Consider the following 20,754-nt stretch of genomic DNA (forward strand, 5'->3'; position numbering starts at 1 on the left):
ATCATCAAAAATGTTAAAAAATAAAAAAAATAAAATTTTATTATCCTTTCCAGGACCTTTAGAAACTAAAAATTCATAACAAGTTCAGAAAGAAAAATCAAAATAAGTATAATTCCGATTTTGATAATAACAACAAAAAAAGTCATGATTTTGTACCTTTTTTTATTATCTTCGAAACTTCGATTGTTCGTTAAATCAAAATAAATGAATTCGTGCAGTAAAAACTAATACGACAAAGAAACGGTAAACGAACATTGAAATATATTGAAAAAATCACTGTTTTCAAAGTTTTTGCTAACTGAAAATATCGTGCTAAAAATCTAAAAAAAAAAAATTATGAAAACTCATTTTGATATATAGAAAAAGATTTTTGCTAGCCACAATTCCGATATTTCTCTCTCATAATTTGTATGAAAAAGGTTGGTATTAATTTGCGCGACTGGAGGCAGGTGCCGATTACTGCACTATGAAGAGCCATTGGTCTGTTGCGTTGATTCGACGAGGACGAGGAATAGCGGTAATCACATAAAAGATACTCGTGAGTGCGTGTAGACTCACACAGGTAACTTTTATGTTAATGCCAGCGAAATGATGGGTGCGTAATATGCTGGCGGTGTACGCGTCCGACCACCGGCGTAGCGCAATAATGACGCACATCTCTCGATTTTATTATTTTAATGCTTAACGCGACCCACGCGACTTGCATGCTCATCCGCCAAATTCGCCTGGGGGTGCGTTTCGAGACGGGTAAATTAAATACAAAGAAAGATAACAACAAAAAAAAAACAAAAAAAAATGAAAAAAAGAAAAAGAGTTGCGCTTCTCAAGGCAATTCTGATTCAGTTAATATCTTAATTTCACAATTTCTTTCTCACTTAATTCCACAGTTGGTAAATTAATTCAACAATTTGTTTTGACCAATCTAAAATTACAAAATATCGTGTTGTTGATAAGTAAGCGTTCAATTTATCGCGATAAAGTGCTTTTTCGAAGTGATTGAGATCGAATCGGTGGAATTTGGTTTGCAGTCGACGACACTCACGAGTTAAGATCTTGCCGGATTCGATGATTATTGCCGATTCCCGATTTCGATCGGTCTCGAGAGACTATTTTCGGGAACGCTTAATTAAATATTCATTACCGGCTGATCGAAGGGGAAGTCGGAGACATCAAAGCGCTCGAAGAAGCGCTAACCGAGAACTACTCGCACACGCAAGGCGCATTCGATTGCATCCGTAGAATTCCAAGTGGTCACTTGGCATTCGTCGAAGATGATCACGTATCGAAGCCTCTGATCCGTACCCTCAACATTATCTTTCTCTTCAGGAGAAAGTAAAAAAAACTTGTAGAGGAACCACCCTATAAGAGGGTGTCTCACACAATTATTAATTTTCATAGTTTTATTTAGTTTTCGATTTAAATCGCCTCAACTTCCTAACTGTTCAAGTAAAAGTCATTGAATTTTAACTCATAAATGACACACCTACAAGAAATAACATAGTTGACACTTGGGGTCTTATAGACCCCAGCGTTTTTAAACTGTTGTAAAAAGTTTAATTTTTAATATTTCTGTTTAAAAATGTATTTGGGTATTTTTTAACATCTCTTCTAAAGAATCAATTGGTATATGAAGTTAATTTTTATTTTTTACACTTCGAAAAATAATGAAATTTACGAAGATATCGAAAAATACGCGGTTTTTACAAAAAAAAGGTGTAACTTTAAAATTTTGTAAATATTTTTCATTAAAAATTGGGGTTTGTATATATAAAATAGTACTCTTTAAAAAAATATCAAGTTTATAAGTTGAACTTTAAAAAAAAGGTATTTATTTTTAAGAAAAAAAAACTGGGAAAAAACGTGGTCTAAAATCACAAACAAATAGTTGAATTTTAAACTAAAAAATATCAATTTTCAACCAAATAGTTGAGTTTTCAACTGAAAAATTTCACTCTTCCAAAAAAATGGAATATTAAAAAGTAATTAAAAAAAAAAATATTTTTTTTAACCAGTGATGAATTTTTAACTAAAGTAATAAATATTCAACTGGAACAGATTCATTGTATAACAAAAAGATTAATTTTTGACAACAAAGTTTAAATTTTAACCAAAAAAAATTCAAGTTTCAGCTCCACTGATAAATATTTAATTGGAATACTAAAATTTTCAATCAAAAAGATTAATTTTCGAACAAGACGATTAATTTTATATTAAAAAAAAAACGATTTTTCAACAAAATAGTTGAATCTTCAATAAAAAAATAACAATTTTCAACAAAACACGTTAATTTTCAATAATAAAGAAAACTTTTCAACAAAATCGATGAAATCACAAACAAATTAATTAATTTTAAACTAAAAACGATCAATTTTAAAAATAATAGTTGAGTTTTTAACTGAAAAATATCTGTTTTCAACAAACAATGGAATAGTTCAATTTTCAGTTAAAAAAATTAATTAAAGTAAATATATATTTGATCTAAAATGATGGATTTTTTTCACTACATTATTTAATAACATAGTTCAATTTTCAACTAAAAATACCAATTTTCAACCAAACAGATTAATTTTCAATAATAAAGACGAATTTTCAACAAAATCGATAAAATCGTAAAGAAATAGTTGCATTTTAAACTAAAAGATATCAATTTTCAACCAAATAGTTCAATGTTTAACTGAAAAATATTACTATTTAACAAAAAACGGAATAGTTAAATTTTCAGTAAAAAAATTAAATAAAAAAATGTGATGAATTTGTAACTGAAATAATAAATATTCAACTACAAAATATTTTTTAAAACAAAAGATGCATTTTTGACAAAAGAGTTTAACTTTTAACCAAAAAAATATTTAATTTTCAGCTCAAATGATGAATATTTAATTAAAATATTTAAATTTTCAATCAAAAAGATTGAGTTTCGAAGGCCAAGATTAATTATCAAACGAGATGATTAATTTTCTATTTAAAAAGAAAACTATTTTCCAACAAAATATATAAATTTTACACTAAAAAGTACCAATTCTTCAACCAAATAGTTGAATTTCTACTAAAAAGATCCATTTTCATCACAACTGATGAATTTTTAAACAAAATAATAAAAAATTCAATTGAAACTGCTAATTTTTCAGTTAAATAGTTGAATTTTCAACTAAAAGTAAATCAATTTACACCCAAATAGTTGAATTTTAAACTTAAAAAGATCAGATTTCAACAAAAAATAGAATAATTTAATTTTTAGCTCAAAAAATAATTTTCGAAAAAAAAAGAAATTTCAATCAATTAGTTTTATTATAAAAAAGTAAATAATAAATTAGAATGATAAATATTTAATTGGAATACTTACACCTTGAACCAAAAAGATTAATTTCTTTACAAATAAAATTAATTTTCTACAAAAAACAACTTTTAACCCAAAATGGAACAGTAAAATTTAACTTAAAAAAAATTAATTTTCAATAAAATTGATAAATTTTGAAATAAACCGAGAAATCTTTAATTAAAACATTTAGATTCTGAATCAATAAGAATAATTCTCACCAAAAGAAGATAAATTGAAAATCAAAAAAAGAATAGTTAAATGTTCAGTTAATAAAAACATGTTCAACCAAAGAAATTAATTTTCTATTAAAATAATAAATTTTCAATTGAAATGATAAGTCTTCTACTGAAATAGTTGAATATTAAACCAACATGAAATTTTTTAACAAAGAAGATTATTTTTTACGAAAAAAGACGTATTTTCAACTAAAAAAGATACTTTCTCCGCCAAAGTTACAATTTTTAGTTTGAAAATCACAAAATTGACAACAAATAGTCGCATTTTCAAATAAAGAAATGAAGTTTTAACTGAAATGATTAATCTTTATTTATAATTATTTAATTTTTATTCAAAAAGATGAATTTTCCAACATGAAAATTAATCTCTATAAAAAACACGGAATTTCAACTAAAATAGATAATTTTTTAACCAAAAATTTAATAGTTACATTTTTAGTTAAAAAATAACTTTTACACAAAAAAAATTAGATTAAATTTTCAGTTAAAAAAATTAATTACAAAAAAAATTTCAACATAATTGTTAAATACAGTAATATAAAGCTACTTTTACAAATAAATAATCATTGTTATTCAAATTTATATTGCACTTGAAAGAATTTAAGCACGTTTTCGAAAAAATTCCCTGACTTAAAAAAAAATCCCTGATATTTCCAGGTTTTTCCAGACATATTAAAATTCCCAGACAGTTTTATACGAAACCGGAAACTATAAACCAAAGGTTATAATCTCATAAACTTAATATGTATTTTTTTTAAATGCGAAATTTAGATACATACCATCTTTGATTGGTAGTTAGGTGCAGTTACTGGACAGTCAGGATCCTTTGGATTTAAACAGGGCTTCTCCTGATATCCGGAAGTTACTCCAGCTCTTTTCATGAACTTCTCGACATCGTTGAAGTTGAAATTAGGGAACTCCTTCTTGACTTTCGAGAGAAAGACGCCCGGGTTCAAATGGCTCCAAGGTGGAATGGGCAAATGCTTGATTCCTCTGAATAATCGAGTTGATAAATTAGCATTAATTATAAAATTAATTACAATTTATCACATTAATTATAAATTACGAAATTATAAAAAAGATGAATGCAAGAATTTTGAAAGAAGCTTGCTTTGCTTACATTGAAATTTTTTCATTAGGTCCCAGGAGTTTACTTCCTTCCCAGAAACAATCCAGAGGCGTAATTATCGTACATGGTATAATACTGTCGAAAATCTGCAAAGAAATTATAATTGATAAGCATTTTAATTAAATTTATATCAGCCGGAATTACAGCCTGAAAATAATCGCGCAAAAATTCAGATAGAAAATTTTGATTAGCTGAATTTAAATTTCGCGCTCATTATTTTGTTCATCGAATGTTCTTTAGGGCAAATAAAATTTGGGAGTATTCGTGCGCCCCGGGATAAAGTGGAAACATGAAACTATCGGATTGTCAGTTTAAATGATATGCTAAATATACAGTCGCGCAATAAAGATGTTTCCCTTTCATAAATTAGTTTTTAGACGTCCTCTTCTTGCAGAGCCTGAGGAACAGTTTTACAAGCGTAAAATTAAATGGCAATAAATTGGTTTTTTAACCGTTGAAAAAGGCCATATTTACACATCGACTGCAAGCGATTTTTCATGTTAATGCGAATCTTAAATTTGCTCTCGACTCCATTCTTTTATAAGGTCCATAAAAGGACTGTTTCAGAGCATCGAGTTGCATAAATTTGAAAAAGCAGGCCCGTCAGAGCCATTTCGGAAGCGCGTGGCAAGGGACATCTATTCCAGGGCTGGGCCCGTATAAAGTCGTTTCGGGTTTTCTGGTCACGACAGAGCAAGATGGACCACCTGCGCGTTCTTGGAAAGGGGAATAGGGCGCTTCACATTCCACTGTATTCCTCCATAGTTCCACTTCTTTACTCCGGGCCCAAGTAACTATTTCTAGGCACTCTAGGCTCTAGGAACCTTTTTTCAAAAATAAGAAAATGGCCATAGGTTTAGTTAAATTAAAACTTGTAAGATATTTTTGATCTAAAGTAAATTTCAGCTTAATTGATATTTCCTAAACCCGAATCGAAACCCTTATAATTACAGTTGGGTGTCCTTAACTTCATCGAACATGGGCCTTATGATTTTGAACTTAATATGACTTTGGGCCTTAATTTTTAAAGCTTAATATTATTTTTGGACTTGCATGTTTTTGAATCCTATTTTTGGTCTTTATGTGATTTTTAATCTTATTTTGAAATGTGTATGACTTTGGGCCTTATTTTTGCAATATATGACTTCGGGCTTTATTTTCAGACTTGATATAATTTTGAGAACTGTATGATTTTTGACTGTATTTTGGGTCCTTATCTTTCGGAGTTAATATGATTTTGGGCCGTATCTGGGGCATTGTATGCCTTTTTGGATATAATTTCAGACTTTATACGATTTTTGAGCCTTATTTCTGGACTTTGGATGATGATTTTGGACTTTATTTTTTACTTTCATAAATTTCGGACCTATATGCTTTTGGACCTTCTTTTTAGGCCTTATATAATTGCGGACCTTATTTGGGACCTTGAATTCCTTTGGACCTTATTTTGGGACTTACGTGAGCTACTTATATAATTTTAGGCCGTATATGGTTTTCGACTCTTTTTTGAGCTTTATATGATTTTGGGACTTATATTTTTGTCCTTTTATCGAGATTTATTTGATTTCGGACTTTATTTGAGACCTTGAATGCCTACTTATATAATTTTAGGTCATATGTTTTGGGCCCCATTTGATGACTTACAAAATTAAAGAATTATTTTCGGGACTTGCCTTTATATGCTAATTTTGGACTTTTTTGGGCAACAAATGACTTTGGGCCTTATTTTTCAAGCTTATCTGATTTTGATACTTATGTGAATTTTTACCTTATTAGGGACCTCGCATGACTGGGAATTAAAAATATAAACGTCAAAATTAAAAATGTCTAATATTTAAGAAAATAAATTCCCTTAGCCCCTCAGGACCCGTCCATTCTTTTCCTCCACATGATTGCTTGAACCACCAAACTGGTTTCACCGAACCTAACAATTCGCAATTTCTTCCCCTCATTGTCCAATAAAACAATTTCAACAAAATTAGTGTCACATTATCAGTACACGGGACAAAATGTCCCGGGGCAGGAAATCGATCCGCGAATCGCCCTGGGTGACAGACGAATATGTGGAGTGCGTCGCGGGAAACCGGAAGTGGCAGATTAAGCGACGCTCCTGGCCGTCGGATGAGAGACGAGGGGCCCAGGTATATTTACTGGCGTGCCGTTCGCATTTGCGTATAATGATGGGACCACACATGACACAGGGCAAGACGACCGTGGCTGCACCCCGTAATTATCCGAAGCTAATTGCCCGACCGCTTATTTAGTTTAAACCTTCCCCCCTCCCAGCCACCCTAGCCACCCCACCACTCCTGAGATGTTTGAGGCCCCGGCGGCCTTCCATCCTTGTCCTTCACGCATGAGACCCATTTAGCCGTCCTCAGAAAAGCGCACACGCCGATCCAGGGGGAAATATACATACATGTATGCATAGGTGGGCATATATATGCGTGTTTGTTGGAACTATACATATGTACGCGGGCGCGGCGCCCACGTGATACGGTTGGCTGCATTGCCTCCCGGCGGACTCCGCATGCCAGCCCATCTATCATCCCGCATGAACCGTGGATATTGAGTTCGACGAATTCAAAGGTACCAAGGCGCCCTCCGGACGCTCAAAGATCCAAGGGGCCCGCGCTGAAAGACCTCGGCGGATGTATTGGCCATTTTGTCGAGCTTTCGGCCGATAAAGGATTTATCGATAGGCGCAGGTGGGAGGTGGATAAAAGGGAGGGGGGTTGTAGGGTGGAATGAGGAGGGAACTGCTATTGGGACTTATTCATTGCAGGGAATGAACTTGGAGAAGGATGATGAAAGTGGTTAGGGAACAAAATAGTCAGGGTGGCCACAAGATCGGGAAAACCCGGAAATGATGGAAAATTTTTTGGGCATTTTTTTAAATTTTGCAGTAGAGAAACCTTTTCTATCATTAGGCATCTCAGTATACAAGAAATTGTACAATTTGAAGTATAGGTGTTTTAAATTTGTAAAAGTGGAGTAAAAAAGTTGATGGAGCAAAAATGGGTTAAGAATGTTGCGGGCAAGGACGAGTGACATATTACAATTCAAAGACAAACATTTTTATCTTGCGAATTTTTTAGAATATAAGCTTTTAGGAATGGAATAAAGCAGTTCTATTTTCAAAAAAAAGAGTTATATTTTTAACCAAATTGTTGAATTTCCCTCCAACAAAAATGAATTTCCAACCAAATGAAGTCCAATAGTCTAATTGACAAACAAAAAAGAATGAACTTCAACCAAAAACAGTTGCATTTTCACCCAAATAATTGAAATTTTTAGAAGTCAGTTGAATTTTCAACAAAAAAGGATGAATGCTCAATCCAAAAGGATACATTTTTTGTTCATATAAGATGAATGTTGAACCAAACAGTTGAATTTGCTACCAACAGAAGATGACTTCTTAACAAAATACTTAAATTGTCAACAAAATAGTTCAATTGGTAACCAAATATACTTGAATTTCCACTCTAAAATTCGAATTTTGAATCAAATCGTTGAATTTTCAAAAACAATCAAATTATTTTTTTACCAAACAGTAGCATTTACATCCAAATAGTTGAACTTTGAAGCAAAAGAGACTAATTTTCAACCAAACAGCTTTATTTTCAACAAAATGGTAGAAATAAAAAAAAAACATTTCGAAAAAGAGTTGCATTTTCAACAAAATAGATTAATTTCCTAGTAACTACTAATTAATTTCAATTTTTAACTTAAACTTTTTATGTTGAATTTTCATTGCGAGAAATTAATGATCAATAACAGAAAAAACTAATTTTCAACAAAATAGTCAAATTTTCAACCAAAGATACGAAAATATATGAAAAAAAGTTCAACCTAACTATTGAACCTTCAAGCCAAAAGACGAATTATCTATAGAACAGTTGAATTTTCAATTAAAAATTTAATTTTCAACTAAACAGTTGCATTTTTATAAAAAAAAGGAGGAAATTTCAAACCAAGGTTAATTTTTTACTGAAAAATATGAATTTGCAACTAGACAAAATCATTCTTCAAACAAAAATAGAAAAGTTACATAATCAGTTGGAAAATTTAATTAACTTTAAACAAAAAATAAAAGAATTTTCAACAAAATACACCCAAAAATGATATTAATTTTCAGTAAACCCCCGTTTCGTTAAATAAATTTAAAAAACAATTTTTTAACAAAATACTTGAATTATCAACCCGAGAAGATTTATTTTTGACCATAAAAATAAGATTTTTATTTTTAAAAAAATCAAATTTCGACTAAAATAGACGGATTTTTAAAACAAAAAGGCAAATTTTCGACAAAATAGTCTAATTCTGAACCAGAGTGATATTGTCAAATTTAAAATTGGATTGAAACATTCACGTTTACCATGAAAAACGTGTATTCCTTCATGATTAAATATTATTTGAAAGCGGCAATTGTTCGATATTCAACGTTTTCAATTGGAAAATCTTCCAATTTTAACAATTTAGATTTGAAATTGTTCAATTTTGAATATAAAATAATTATCCGACTTGGAATATTCCAAATTTAAAATCATTATAAACTATTGTATTAATAAATTGACTTACTTTTTCGCTCAAGAAGTCTTCAACAATAGGCGGGGGTGCTTTATAACAAAGGTCACTCAACGTCCACGTTCTGCAAATATTAAAAAAATGCATTGTTAACAACAAATGCTATTTCAATAATTTTTGAAAAAAAAAGAAAATTTTATTTCTCAATTATATTTCGTTTGAAGTAAGCAATTCGTTATAATATTTCCCGAATTAGGTTTAAATTATTTTTTTCTTACCATTTTTATAATTTTTAACCGATTTTTTTTGTATAATTTCCGGTAAAAACATGTTTGGGACTTACTTTGCATCTACCTCGACCGTAACCTTCATCGCAAGTTTGAGAACCTCCAAATGCTCTAGCAGGGCCGTCGATTGTAAAATATTCTCCCCTGGAACCGTAGGTGTTTGGATGAGCAGCTGGTGCGTCGACATCGTTGCTTCTCCAAGATGCTTGGTCGTATTTAAAATTTCCTCTTCCAATCTGCCGCCCACTGAAACCGAACCAAAAAAATACTATTTTAATTAAAGTAATTCAAATTGAATAATAATCTCTATTCATGAGAAAACAAATTAAATTTTGTTCTTGTTCTGTTTTAATTCTTTGTAACTATCATAAAAAAATTATATAGACGAGTTAATTTCTGCATTAATAAATCTAGCCATAAAAGAAATGAAAGTACGAAAATAGTGCGAGCTTCACTGAAGGCCAAGCAGTATTAAGTAATTTTATTTTCGTAACAAAATATATAGTTGCCTGAATATTCAATTTTTTTACAGCGAAAAATTGGTGCAACTTGGGTAAAAAGTGGTAAACGGGGCAATATTGTCGCAAAGTTGGTAAAGTCTGTTGCAGCCGAGTGCAATCGAAGGTTGGACCCCACCTAGTTGGATTTCACTGTCAAAAATGCCGACGGCGTGTTTGCTCGTTTCGCTACGGCGCGGCCCTCGGGACCACCGGAGTTGCGAGGCTCCACGAGGGTTCTCAACTTTACATTTAAATACACCAAAATCCACAGGAAAAATAGGAAACTTAAAAATTAGAAGTCAAATATTTCAGTTATTACTATAATTTTTCCCAAAATTGTCCAAATCTCTTCCACAAATTAGAACTATTACGATCAAATTAGAAAATAGCTTTATCCCTTCATTCCTTTTCAAATAAAATGAGTGTGAACAATTTTCTGTAGTAGAAAAGAACATTTAAATAGTTTACAAAATGCAATTTAAATAGATGAAAATAGAGGAATACATTTTTTTCAATAAAACGATTGTAGTTGCCATATTGAATTAAATATGAACCGCTTTAAATTTTAAAGATTTCAACCCAATATGTTGAACTTTCAAGATTAAAATACGAATCTTTTGGAAGAGTTTCGAATTTTCAACCATAATAGTTGGATATTTAATAAAAACTGTTTATTTTTAACCAAGAAAGACTTACTACCAAAAAAATTTCAATCCGAAAAAAGTAATTCTCAAAAAAAATATAATAGTTGATGTTTCAAACAAAAAAGATTTTAATTTAAAATTAAAAATGGTTTAATTCAAATAAAGTAGTTCAACTTTGAACAAAGCAGTTGAATTTTCGACCAAAAAGGATTAATTCTTAACTAAATGCTTGACATTTCAACCGAAAAAACTTTATTTTAAATAAAAAAAAAGAGTTAAATTCAACAAAAAGCTAGAAATTTTCAACAACAATATTTAAATCCACGACCAATTTAGATGTTTAGTAAAAAAAAAAAACAGTTGCATTTTTAACCAAAAACACATCAAACTTCTACAAAGAGATACATTCTCAACCGAAAAAAAAAGAATTAAATTTTCAAGCAAAGGAATGAACCTTCAGGCAAAAAAAAATTATTCCAATTTCAACCAAGTGTTTTCTACTAAAGAATATGAATTCTTAAAGATAAATATTCTAGTTAATATTTTAACCGAAAAAGATTTTTATTTTAAATAAAAATCCATCGATTTGAACTAAAGACGAAGAATTTTCAATCGAAACATTGACTTTTGAAGCTAAAAAGTTTAATGTTTCATAAAAGCGCTGACTTACAAACCAAAAAAGATGAATTTTAACAAAAAAGTTGATTTACAACCAAGAAGGATGAATTTTGAAACAAATAGTTTAATTTGCAGGCCGAAAAGAAGGATTTTTTAGAAGAAGTTAATTTTAAGAAAAACTTACTTTTAACATAGAAAAATATATTTTAAATCAAGAAAGATGAGGTTCTACCAAAAAATATATATTTTTAATATAAAAGGACGAATTTTATATCCAAAAAATACAAATTTCAAACAAAAAAGTTCAATGAGAGATGAATTGTCAAAAAAATGGTTGAATTTTTAACCAAATAGTTGGATTTTCAAGCCAAAAGCGAATGTTAAGAAAACCGTTAAATTTTCAACAGAGAACTTTCTTTTCAACCAAGAAAGGTGAATTCTAAATGAAGAAAGAAATCGTTTTTACAATTGGATTTTTTACCAAAATAGTTTAATATCTAACCGAATGGCTAATTTTTTAAACAAAAAAAATTAAACTTCACCCGAAAACCAAATAATTGAATTTTCAAGCCACGAGAAGACTTTTTTGAAAAACAGGTGAATTTTCAATCAGAAAAATTGAATTTTCAGCCAAGAGAGATGATTATTCTAGTAAAAAAGATAAATTTTGGAACGAAAAAGTTAAATATTGAACGAAATATATTAATTCAGTTCGGATTTGAGTTTAAAGAAAGAGTAAACGGGGAAGTTATTCGAAAAGAGGAGGAAGAAGAGGAATTCTTATAAAAAGGGGGAGAAAGAGGGGAATGAGTGTGTAGCCTGTCTCTAGTTCAAAAATAGAAAGGCGGATAAAAAATATGTTAAATGGAACCGAGCAGTCCGTAATTTTATTCAATTTTCTAAATTTCTAAGAGATATTTTTTCCAGGCAGTGGAAAATAAATCATTTTCCTCGAACCTGGTACAAAATGAAATGTTTCCTGAAATTTAAAGCCTCCGACTGACAAAGAACCACAGGGGAGAAGCTGGTGTTAGTTAGGGCCAGAAATTCTACAGATGCATAAAATAAACTGAAGGACGAAATCTCGTTTCCATCTTTTGGGTCCAGGTCCGGGGAACTTCTCCCGGCATTCAAAGGTTGATTCAAACGAAGGGGCGTGAAAAGAAGCACACGATTTCCACCAAACGACGTTGGCGACATTCCTCGTGAAAACCTCATCAGGGGTGCAAGAGACAGGAACCTTTCGCAAAAGGAGGTGAAAAAGAAATCTCTAAAAGGCATGTCAAACTCAGCAGTTCATGCAATCTCCCGGGGTAAGAGTCAATACAAAATGAGATGTAATTCAAATTCTTTTCTTTCAGTTTTCAGGGTGGCCGAAAAACTGCATTTTCAAAATATCCTGACTTTTCCCTGACTAATTTCACCAGTATTTTAATCTTGCAACATTTTGAACATAGAATCTTTTATAAGCGGGATAAAATAATAAACTTTCAGTAAAAAAATTCAAATTTTTCAAATTTATTTAACTACTTTAACCAAAAAAGCTGACTTTTATATGATAAAAATTAATTTTAAAACTAAAAGGACCTACAATGTCGAATCTTCAACCAAATTGTCGAATAAAAAAAAAACGATTAAAATAGAACCAAAAGCACTTTCATTTACAACTGAATAGTAGTTGAATTTTCAAGCCAAAAGCGACTTTTTTAGAAGACAATAGAATTTTCAACCCGGAAAGTTGAATTTTCAACGAAAAATGTAATATTTGATATTTTAATTTAAAAAAAAATGAATTTTCAAAAAATAATTGTATTTTTAATCAAATAGTTCAATTTTCAACGTACAAAAATAAACTCTCAACAGAAAATGTAATAGTTGATATTTTAACCAAAAAAGATTAAATTTATGCCAAAAGAGACAAATTTTGAAACCAAAACACGTATTTTTAACCACGAAGATTAATCTTCTGCCAACAAAATCGATTGGCAACCAAAAACAGAAAAGTTAAATTTTCAGCAATAAAATTAATTCACAAAAAAGAAAACGAATTTTCAACAAAATAGTCAAATTTTCAACCACAGAAATATATTTTTAACCAAAGAAATATATTTGTAACTAAAACGAAGAATTTTCTAACCGAAAAGATGTTTCAACAAATAAAGGTTCTTAGTCAAGAAAGGAAACCAAGTTTTCCAAATTGTTGAACTATCAAGACAAAAAACCGAATTTTCTGTAAAACAGTTGAATTTTCAGCCCGAAAATATAAAATTTCAACAAAAAAGTTAATTTTCAACAAAAATAGTTCACTTTTTAAGCAGAAAATGATAAATTGCAAACCAACAAGATTATCTATCTACCAAAAAATACAAATTTTTATAAATAAAAAATATAAACTTTCAACAAAAATGGAAATGTTGCATTTTCAGTTACAAAAACGAATTTAAAAACATAAAAAAAAATCCCAAGAAAGAAGTTATATTTTCAACCAGAGAGATGAATGTTCAACTAACATCATGAATATTCAAGTGAAATAGTTAAATATTCAATCGGAATCTTTAAATATTCAGTTAAAATAACTAACTTGAAACAAAAACGAATTTTAAACATTATAGTCCAATTTTCAACGAAAGAAATGAATTTTCAACTAAGATGAAGAATTTTTCAACCAAAAAGACGATTTTCCAACAAATAAACATTTTTGGACCATGAAAGGTAAAGAAGTTCACCCGAAATGTTGGGCTATCAAGGCAAAAAAAAATCGAATTTTGAGTAAAACAGTTGAATTTTCAACCCAAAAATATAAATTTTAAACAAAAAATTTATTTTTCAGCCAAACAGTTGCATTTTTAAACAAGAATATTATTAATTTACTTAATTTTAAAACATAAAAAATTCTAGAAAGTAATTAAATTTTTAACCAAAGATATACATTTTCAACATTAATTTTCAACAAAAAAAAAAAACAAATTTCGAACTAGAGATGAACTTGCATTTGATGAGTTGAATTTTTATCAAAGAATATTAAATTTCTACTGAACAGAACATTAAGAAAATCAAATAAAACGACGAATTTTCGAGAAAAAAAATAGTAAAATTTTCACCCATGAAAGATTTCATTTAAATTTTCAACTCCAGAATATGAATTTTTAACCCGAAACGAGGAATTCTTAACTAATTCTGTCAGGGTGGCCGCGACACTTAATTGTCAAAATTCCTTAAAATTAGAAAATTTATTACTCTTGAATGTTATTTACAGTTCCTCTTACAGAAATTCCCTAACTTTTATCAGAATTTTTTTAAAACCCCTGGCATTCCCTGACCAATAAAAATCCCTGACCTTTTCCTAATTTCTAAGGACCTCTTTTTAAAATTTCTCCAATTCAAAAAAATGCAAAATCTCTTGCAAAATTTCATTCCATTCAAGATGAATCAGCCTGTAGAATGCGGACAGCAGTGAGGCCTCTCGTAATACAGACACTAGTCGGCTCTACGAAGCAAGAAGCAGCGGCTTAATGGACGAAAGTGCGGGGGTTGGTTGGAGGGATGGAGGAGGAAAAGGGAAGACAGAAAGGGAATGACAGAAAGATAGAGAAGATACGCTGGGGATAGAGATAGAGAGATAAAGGGCCAAGAGACCAGGAAATAAAGAAAGAGAAAGAGAGAGAGAGAGAAGTACGAAACGGTCCAGAACGAAGTGAGGGGGGGTGGGGGGATATCTTGATTTATCGACGGGGCGTCTCTGTAATTATTTCTTCGTCCCTCTCCCTCGCGGGTGGCGTAAGAGAGCCTCGCGAACCCTTTTCTGTACCCTTCCGGCTACCGTAATTGCCCGTAAGACAACGTCCGTCTCTATCGCTCCCGGGCCCCTCTGAATGGCCGCCTCTCTGTCGGGCGCCTCGCCATTCAGCACCAGGCGGTCCACCAGCATTGACTCCATTGTTTCGTCAAGTTATCCTTGCCGAGTCGTCCCTCGTGTTCAAATTTTTTTCTTATTTTTGTTTGTTCCCCTCTTCAAGTCCAAAAAGTAGGGATGAACTTGATTTTGGAGTTGACAAATGCCAAATTAATCAATTTTAGAACTAGGAAAAAATTGCTGGTTTTCAACCATTTTTTTTTTTTAATTAGGTAATCTCCAAATTTAAATTTTAAATTGTATTAATTATGAAGCAGAGGCTATGAAAATCGGACAATTTTTTATTTCGGTGTCTTTAAACGCAAAAATTATTTAAAATTTAAACACTGAAAATTTCTTCACAATTTTTTACTTTCTCTGACGTAGGAGATCAATAATGTTAATGCAAAAGAAAGTTTGTTTCTAAATTTATCTTGATAACAATGAAGACTTCACAGGCCAAAATACTCTCAAAATAAGGAAAATAGAATAACTTTTAACGAAAATAGGGAAATAAATTCTTTTAAATATAATGAAATTAGAGGTAACACATTGAATTGCATTTTCAATTAAATAGTTGATTTTTGACTATTAATTTCAGACGAAAGATTTGCATTCTCATCCTAATCATTGAACTTTCAAGCAAAAGAAACAAATTTACAAAAGATATAAATGTATTTTGATCCAAAGAGTTTAATTTTCAACCTAAAAAAAGATAAATTTTCAACTAAATTGTCAAATTTGTTTAATAAACAATTTTAATCGAAGCAAAAATAGTTGCATTTTCAACTAAATGGTTGAAAATGGAAGCCAAAAGTACGAATGTTGTAGAAGCCAGTTGAATTTTAAAGTTGTGTTAAACTTTTAACAACAAAAAAACAAACGTTTCTACCGAAAAATATCAATTTTGAAACCAAAAAGATACCTTCTACAAATTAATTTTCAACAAAAAATAAAATAGTTCAGTTTTCGGTTGATAAATTAATTTAGAAACAAATAGTTGTATCTTTAACTAATTTAATGCATTTTTAATCAAGTAATTCAACCAAGCAGTGGAAATTTTTAACCAAAAAAAAGATGAGCTCTCCATGGAAAATTGATTAGTAAAACTTTCAATCAAAAATGAACTAGTTAAATTTTCCAACAATAAAATAAATTTGTAACAAAGCTGTACAACTTTAATCCAAGAACTAGTAGGTTAAAAATTTCGAACGAAAAATAAGTAGAATTTTTAATTAAAAATTATTAACTTTAAACGTAAGATAATTGGATTTTCTTAATTCAGTTTGCATTTAGACGAAGCCCCGAAAAAAAGGAGAAGTTTTTTGAAACCAGGGAAAAAAGATAAATGCTTTTAAAAAAGGGGAAACGTAGTAAAAATAGGGAAAGAGTAATAATTCTGGATAACCAACATACATCATTGTATAAACTTCAACTTCAGTTTATCGAAAATTTACTGACATTCCATGACCAGTTTTAAAATCCCTGACTTTTCCAAATTTCCTAGCCTGAAACAACCTTGATTCAGGCTTAGGGCAATGAAAATTCGAAAAATTGAAAAACAGCACTCAAAATTATTATATTATTGAGACTTTCAATTTGAAGTTGTATACAAGATAATGTTTTGAAATTAGATCTGAGAATTGAGAAATAATTCGTTAAAAATAAATTCCGGATCATTTTATAGTTTCTCTGTCCAGTAGCTACTCAAGTAAATAGAGAAACTGATAGTGATCGCTTTCCACAGAGTGTCAATACTTGGTTGAAGAAGTACACATCGTCGAGAATTAAATATTTGTTCGAGACAATATTTGACGTAAATGAGTCGGAATCCCGAAACAGGTCATTCAAACTTTTAACTCTCTACAAACACTTTCTCATGCTTTTGGTCAATATTGATAAAAAAATTATACTTTTAAAATTAGCTACTGGATCCTAAGAAATGAAATTGAAAGCTCCTTATTTCAGAAAATTAGTTTATTTGCTATTTGTGAAACATTGAAATGAAAGTAGTATTCATCAGTTCAAGAGAAGTGCAACGTATATCAATATTGACTTAAGTGGAAGCCATGTGCGTGTGGCTCGCAACCTCGTTTCGAGGAGGAAACGAAAGACAGGTGCATAACGTGGGTTTAGGTTTTAGGACTACTGCTTACCACGAAACCGAATCCCGTCCTTATGGATCTTGGCAAAAAAAAAGAAAGAAATAAAAAAAAGACAAACTGCCTAATTCCACATTTCAAATATGCGATTCCAACATCACATTCTCTGGAAGACAGAACATAAACTATTCTGGACTAAAATTATCTTTGACACTTATAATCTTAATTTCTAATTCAATATTGACTCAAAAATTGGACTTCCTGCTTCCTTTCAAAAAATAACAAGAAACGTCCGAGGAAAACACGTGCGGACAGCTTTGTGGCATGTTAAAACAAAAACCACATCTGTTACTGATTCTTCTTATTAAGCCTCTCCCATACATTCCTAACCGCTATTTTCAGCAGTTACGCCCACCGGAAAATTCAATTTGTTCCCTGGGGAAAAATTTCAGATTCAAAATTCCTTCCGGAAGAAATTATCGAAAAGAAAACATTCAGCTGAGAAAGATAAATAATGAATATGAGGAAGCAAAAAAAAAGCGACGAAAGGAAAGAGAGATGGGTGTAGGTAGGAAAAATGTCTCACTTTTTATTGCGAGTGACTTTTTCCCTCATTCAGATAAGAAAGTTGCAAACGGCATGTGCAATCAGACAAATTGACAAACGTCTTGCCTTCGACTGGAGAACTTGTTTCCTCTTTCTTCGAGCGTTGTAAATTTGTCTGACCACATACAAACTCGTTTCACTGCATATTTTCTCTCTTACATGTTCGGAACGCCGCTCGCAATTTGGGAGCCCCCTTTAATTAGAAACTATACGCGCTGCCAATTAGGGCTCAACAGTTATTGATTGCTGAGAAGCTTAGGCACTGCCCAAGGAAAACATTCGAAAACATTTTTTTACCTTCCAAGATATAATTTCTTACTTCTTTTTTCTTCTACATGGGCAGAGCTTTCTAAAAGTGGGTTTCAGTGGGCTATTATTTTTTTCCAAAAGTAATAATAACTTACTACTTTTTAAATTTGATGCCCATGCAACGGATACAATCTGAACCCAAAGAGAAGATAGAGACGACTTGTGGACTCGAGAGAGACCCAACGACCCTTTCCACAAGCGAAGGGACTACAGTCTGTCTGCATTCTATTAAACTTCATCCTCAGCCTCAAGATTTAACAAACACTTGATGAAAGAGGATGATGACCAAGACAACAACTCTAAAACTGTCTATATGCTTGGCACCAAAGGAAACTCAACCATCAGAAAAGTGAAATGAGGATTCTCCCTAATGAAAAAGGTTCAAGATGGCCGTGATTCACGAATGGCCTTACGGTGTTCGCGTTCCACCGGTGGACTGTGTCACGGTATTGCGATCATCGTGTAAAAGGCCTTAAGGCTCAGCCAGGATTCAGACCGCGGAGACTTAGCTCAGGCGCTGAGGCACGCAGGCCCACCGTTGGTTGGCTGGCGCACACAGAGCTGAGCGGGCCACCCACCGAGACCATTCACCGGAACCGAGCCCCATCCAATCCCAGTGATCCTCATTCCCACATTCTCTTTCCTTCTCATCTAGCCTCCAATTTCATATTTCTGCTTCAAGATTTTTGTTTAGGCACATGTCGAGAATCGTCACAGAACGTGGTTCTTACTAGTTGAAACCGAAAAAAAGTTGCAAAAATTTGCTGTAACTGCTTAAGAGACGCGGAAAACATCTGCGCAGTTTCACCTTTAATTTCCTGCGCCAGATACAATCTCCTGTGCTAGGCGCATATTCATAAGCTCTATTCCTTCAGAGAAGACATCGGATGCTGCGAGGTTGAGAGAAGCATTCACTGAGAATTTAAATGTAAAAAGAGTATGGGATATGCAAAATATTTACGCATGACTATAGAATTTCGTAAGACGACCTTAGCGTGAAGAACAAACTGACACGTATCGGGATGGATGAGTGTCCATGTGCTCTCTGACTATTGTGCTCGGATAAACAGAAGATGAGATCCTCTGTTTATGCGGCCGTCCGTCCGTACGTCCGGCGGTGCAACAACAACAGATTCCCGGTGGGTCTTTGGACGAAGACGGTCTTCTGACTATCCGTCTCACTTCCACTCGCCTCTTCCACTTTTTCCTTTCCTCTTCTGGATCTCTCTCTCTCTCTCTCTTTTTCTCGCTCGAAAGGTATAGGGGCCTAATGAAGATGTAAGCAGTCGGTCGGCCCTCGTGCACGATCGTGCCTTCGTCTCTCTCCGTCTTCATCGTGCCATCGCTCCTCCTCTTCTACAGGCTGTTTCTCAAATGGAAACCTCACTCTATTCCCCAACTTTGTCGATTTCAGGGCAAATTAGAAAAAAAAAAATCGATTCCTAGACTTATTTTGAGTAAAAATAGAGTAGACAATTTTTAAGGGATGATAACTGTAAAAATCATGTCAACTGTTGTTCATGTTTTTTTAATTTTGATGAGGAAAACTATGCTTCTGGGTGTAATCAGAGGCTTCGTTTAGTATTTGGAAACGTATCGTGGCCCTAGAAGAAAAGTGCTCGAATGCGAATTTTTTAAAGACACCTAACTCTCATTTGTTTTGTATGTGAAAGATAATGTTGATTCTCTTCTACGAGTCATGAATAGCTTTTTAGTGTGAAAAAATTACAACTTCAGTGACATTTTTGTGGGATTATGTTTTTTAAATTCTGCTAGGGCGAACAAAGTCTCTAGACGTATTAGGAGACATATTTTCATCAATTGTAGTCAGGCTTAGGAATTTTGATTGTGGGCGTAGGAATGAGGATCTCTGGGACCTCACAAAATTCCCTTTATAATCAAAATGCCGAAAGAGCGCGTGCTGCGTCCGGTGAAAACGTTGGGCCACTGTTCCTGGAATAGCCTGTAACATTGTGGACTCTTGTGATGGTAAAGGGGTTCGGGTGGAGAAGGTTGGCCGACTACTCTTACTCTCTCTCTACGCGGACGAAGAAGTCGGGCCTTGGCTTGTATGCGGATGTCCAGGAAGGAGAAAGATATCGCCGCGTGTCATTCACATCTGGTGTGTGGTGTTTTGTAAATTGAGCTATCTCACTCCCTGCATCCCTCCCTCCTGACCATTTCTTAGATCACGCGGAAGTGCAAGGACGGACGCATGTCAACTTTGAGCCGGAGGAGGACATTTCCTCAAGAAGTAAAATTGAAAGTTGATTCTCTTTGAGGCAGGAATGCTGCGGGACCCTCGAGAGCGGAAATGCCAGTAAATAAGAAGTTTGTGTGGATCTGGGGCCTGCATCTTGAGACAGTCTCAAGTTTGGACTGAACTTTATAGTCAGTGTAATAATTTTTCTTTGCAGTTTTGAATGATGCACCGGGAACAGTGAACCCGCATCTCGTGTAGTCACTTCACGGATATCCGGTGCCAATCTAGGCACGCACAACTTTCGATTAGTATCGCTCCCCCGAAGATCCTGCATTTTTATAACGAATCCTACCAATTTTAAATAGAAAACGGCTGAAATAAT

At 32.4% G+C, this 20,754-nt stretch overlaps 1 protein-coding gene across 2 annotated transcripts in view; it reads right to left on the reverse strand.

Annotated features, from left to right (window-relative positions):
• The window catches only part of LOC117173228 (protein patched), a 53,484-nt gene that overhangs the window by 21,390 nt on the left and 11,340 nt on the right, over window positions 1–20,754 (reverse strand). For both annotated transcript variants that reach the window (XM_033361690.1, XM_033361689.1), the window contains exons 3-6: window positions 9,555–9,744; window positions 9,266–9,335; window positions 4,676–4,770; window positions 4,335–4,548 (exon numbers count right to left, since the gene is read on the reverse strand). In XM_033361690.1, the coding sequence (XP_033217581.1) occupies window positions 4,335–4,548; window positions 4,676–4,770; window positions 9,266–9,335; window positions 9,555–9,744 (569 nt within the window). The remainder of the gene's footprint in view (window positions 1–4,334; window positions 4,549–4,675; window positions 4,771–9,265; window positions 9,336–9,554; window positions 9,745–20,754) is intronic.

Source organism: Belonocnema kinseyi, chromosome 5 (genome assembly GCF_010883055.1).
Source record: "Belonocnema kinseyi isolate 2016_QV_RU_SX_M_011 chromosome 5, B_treatae_v1, whole genome shotgun sequence".
NCBI lineage: Eukaryota > Metazoa > Arthropoda > Insecta > Hymenoptera > Cynipidae > Belonocnema > Belonocnema kinseyi.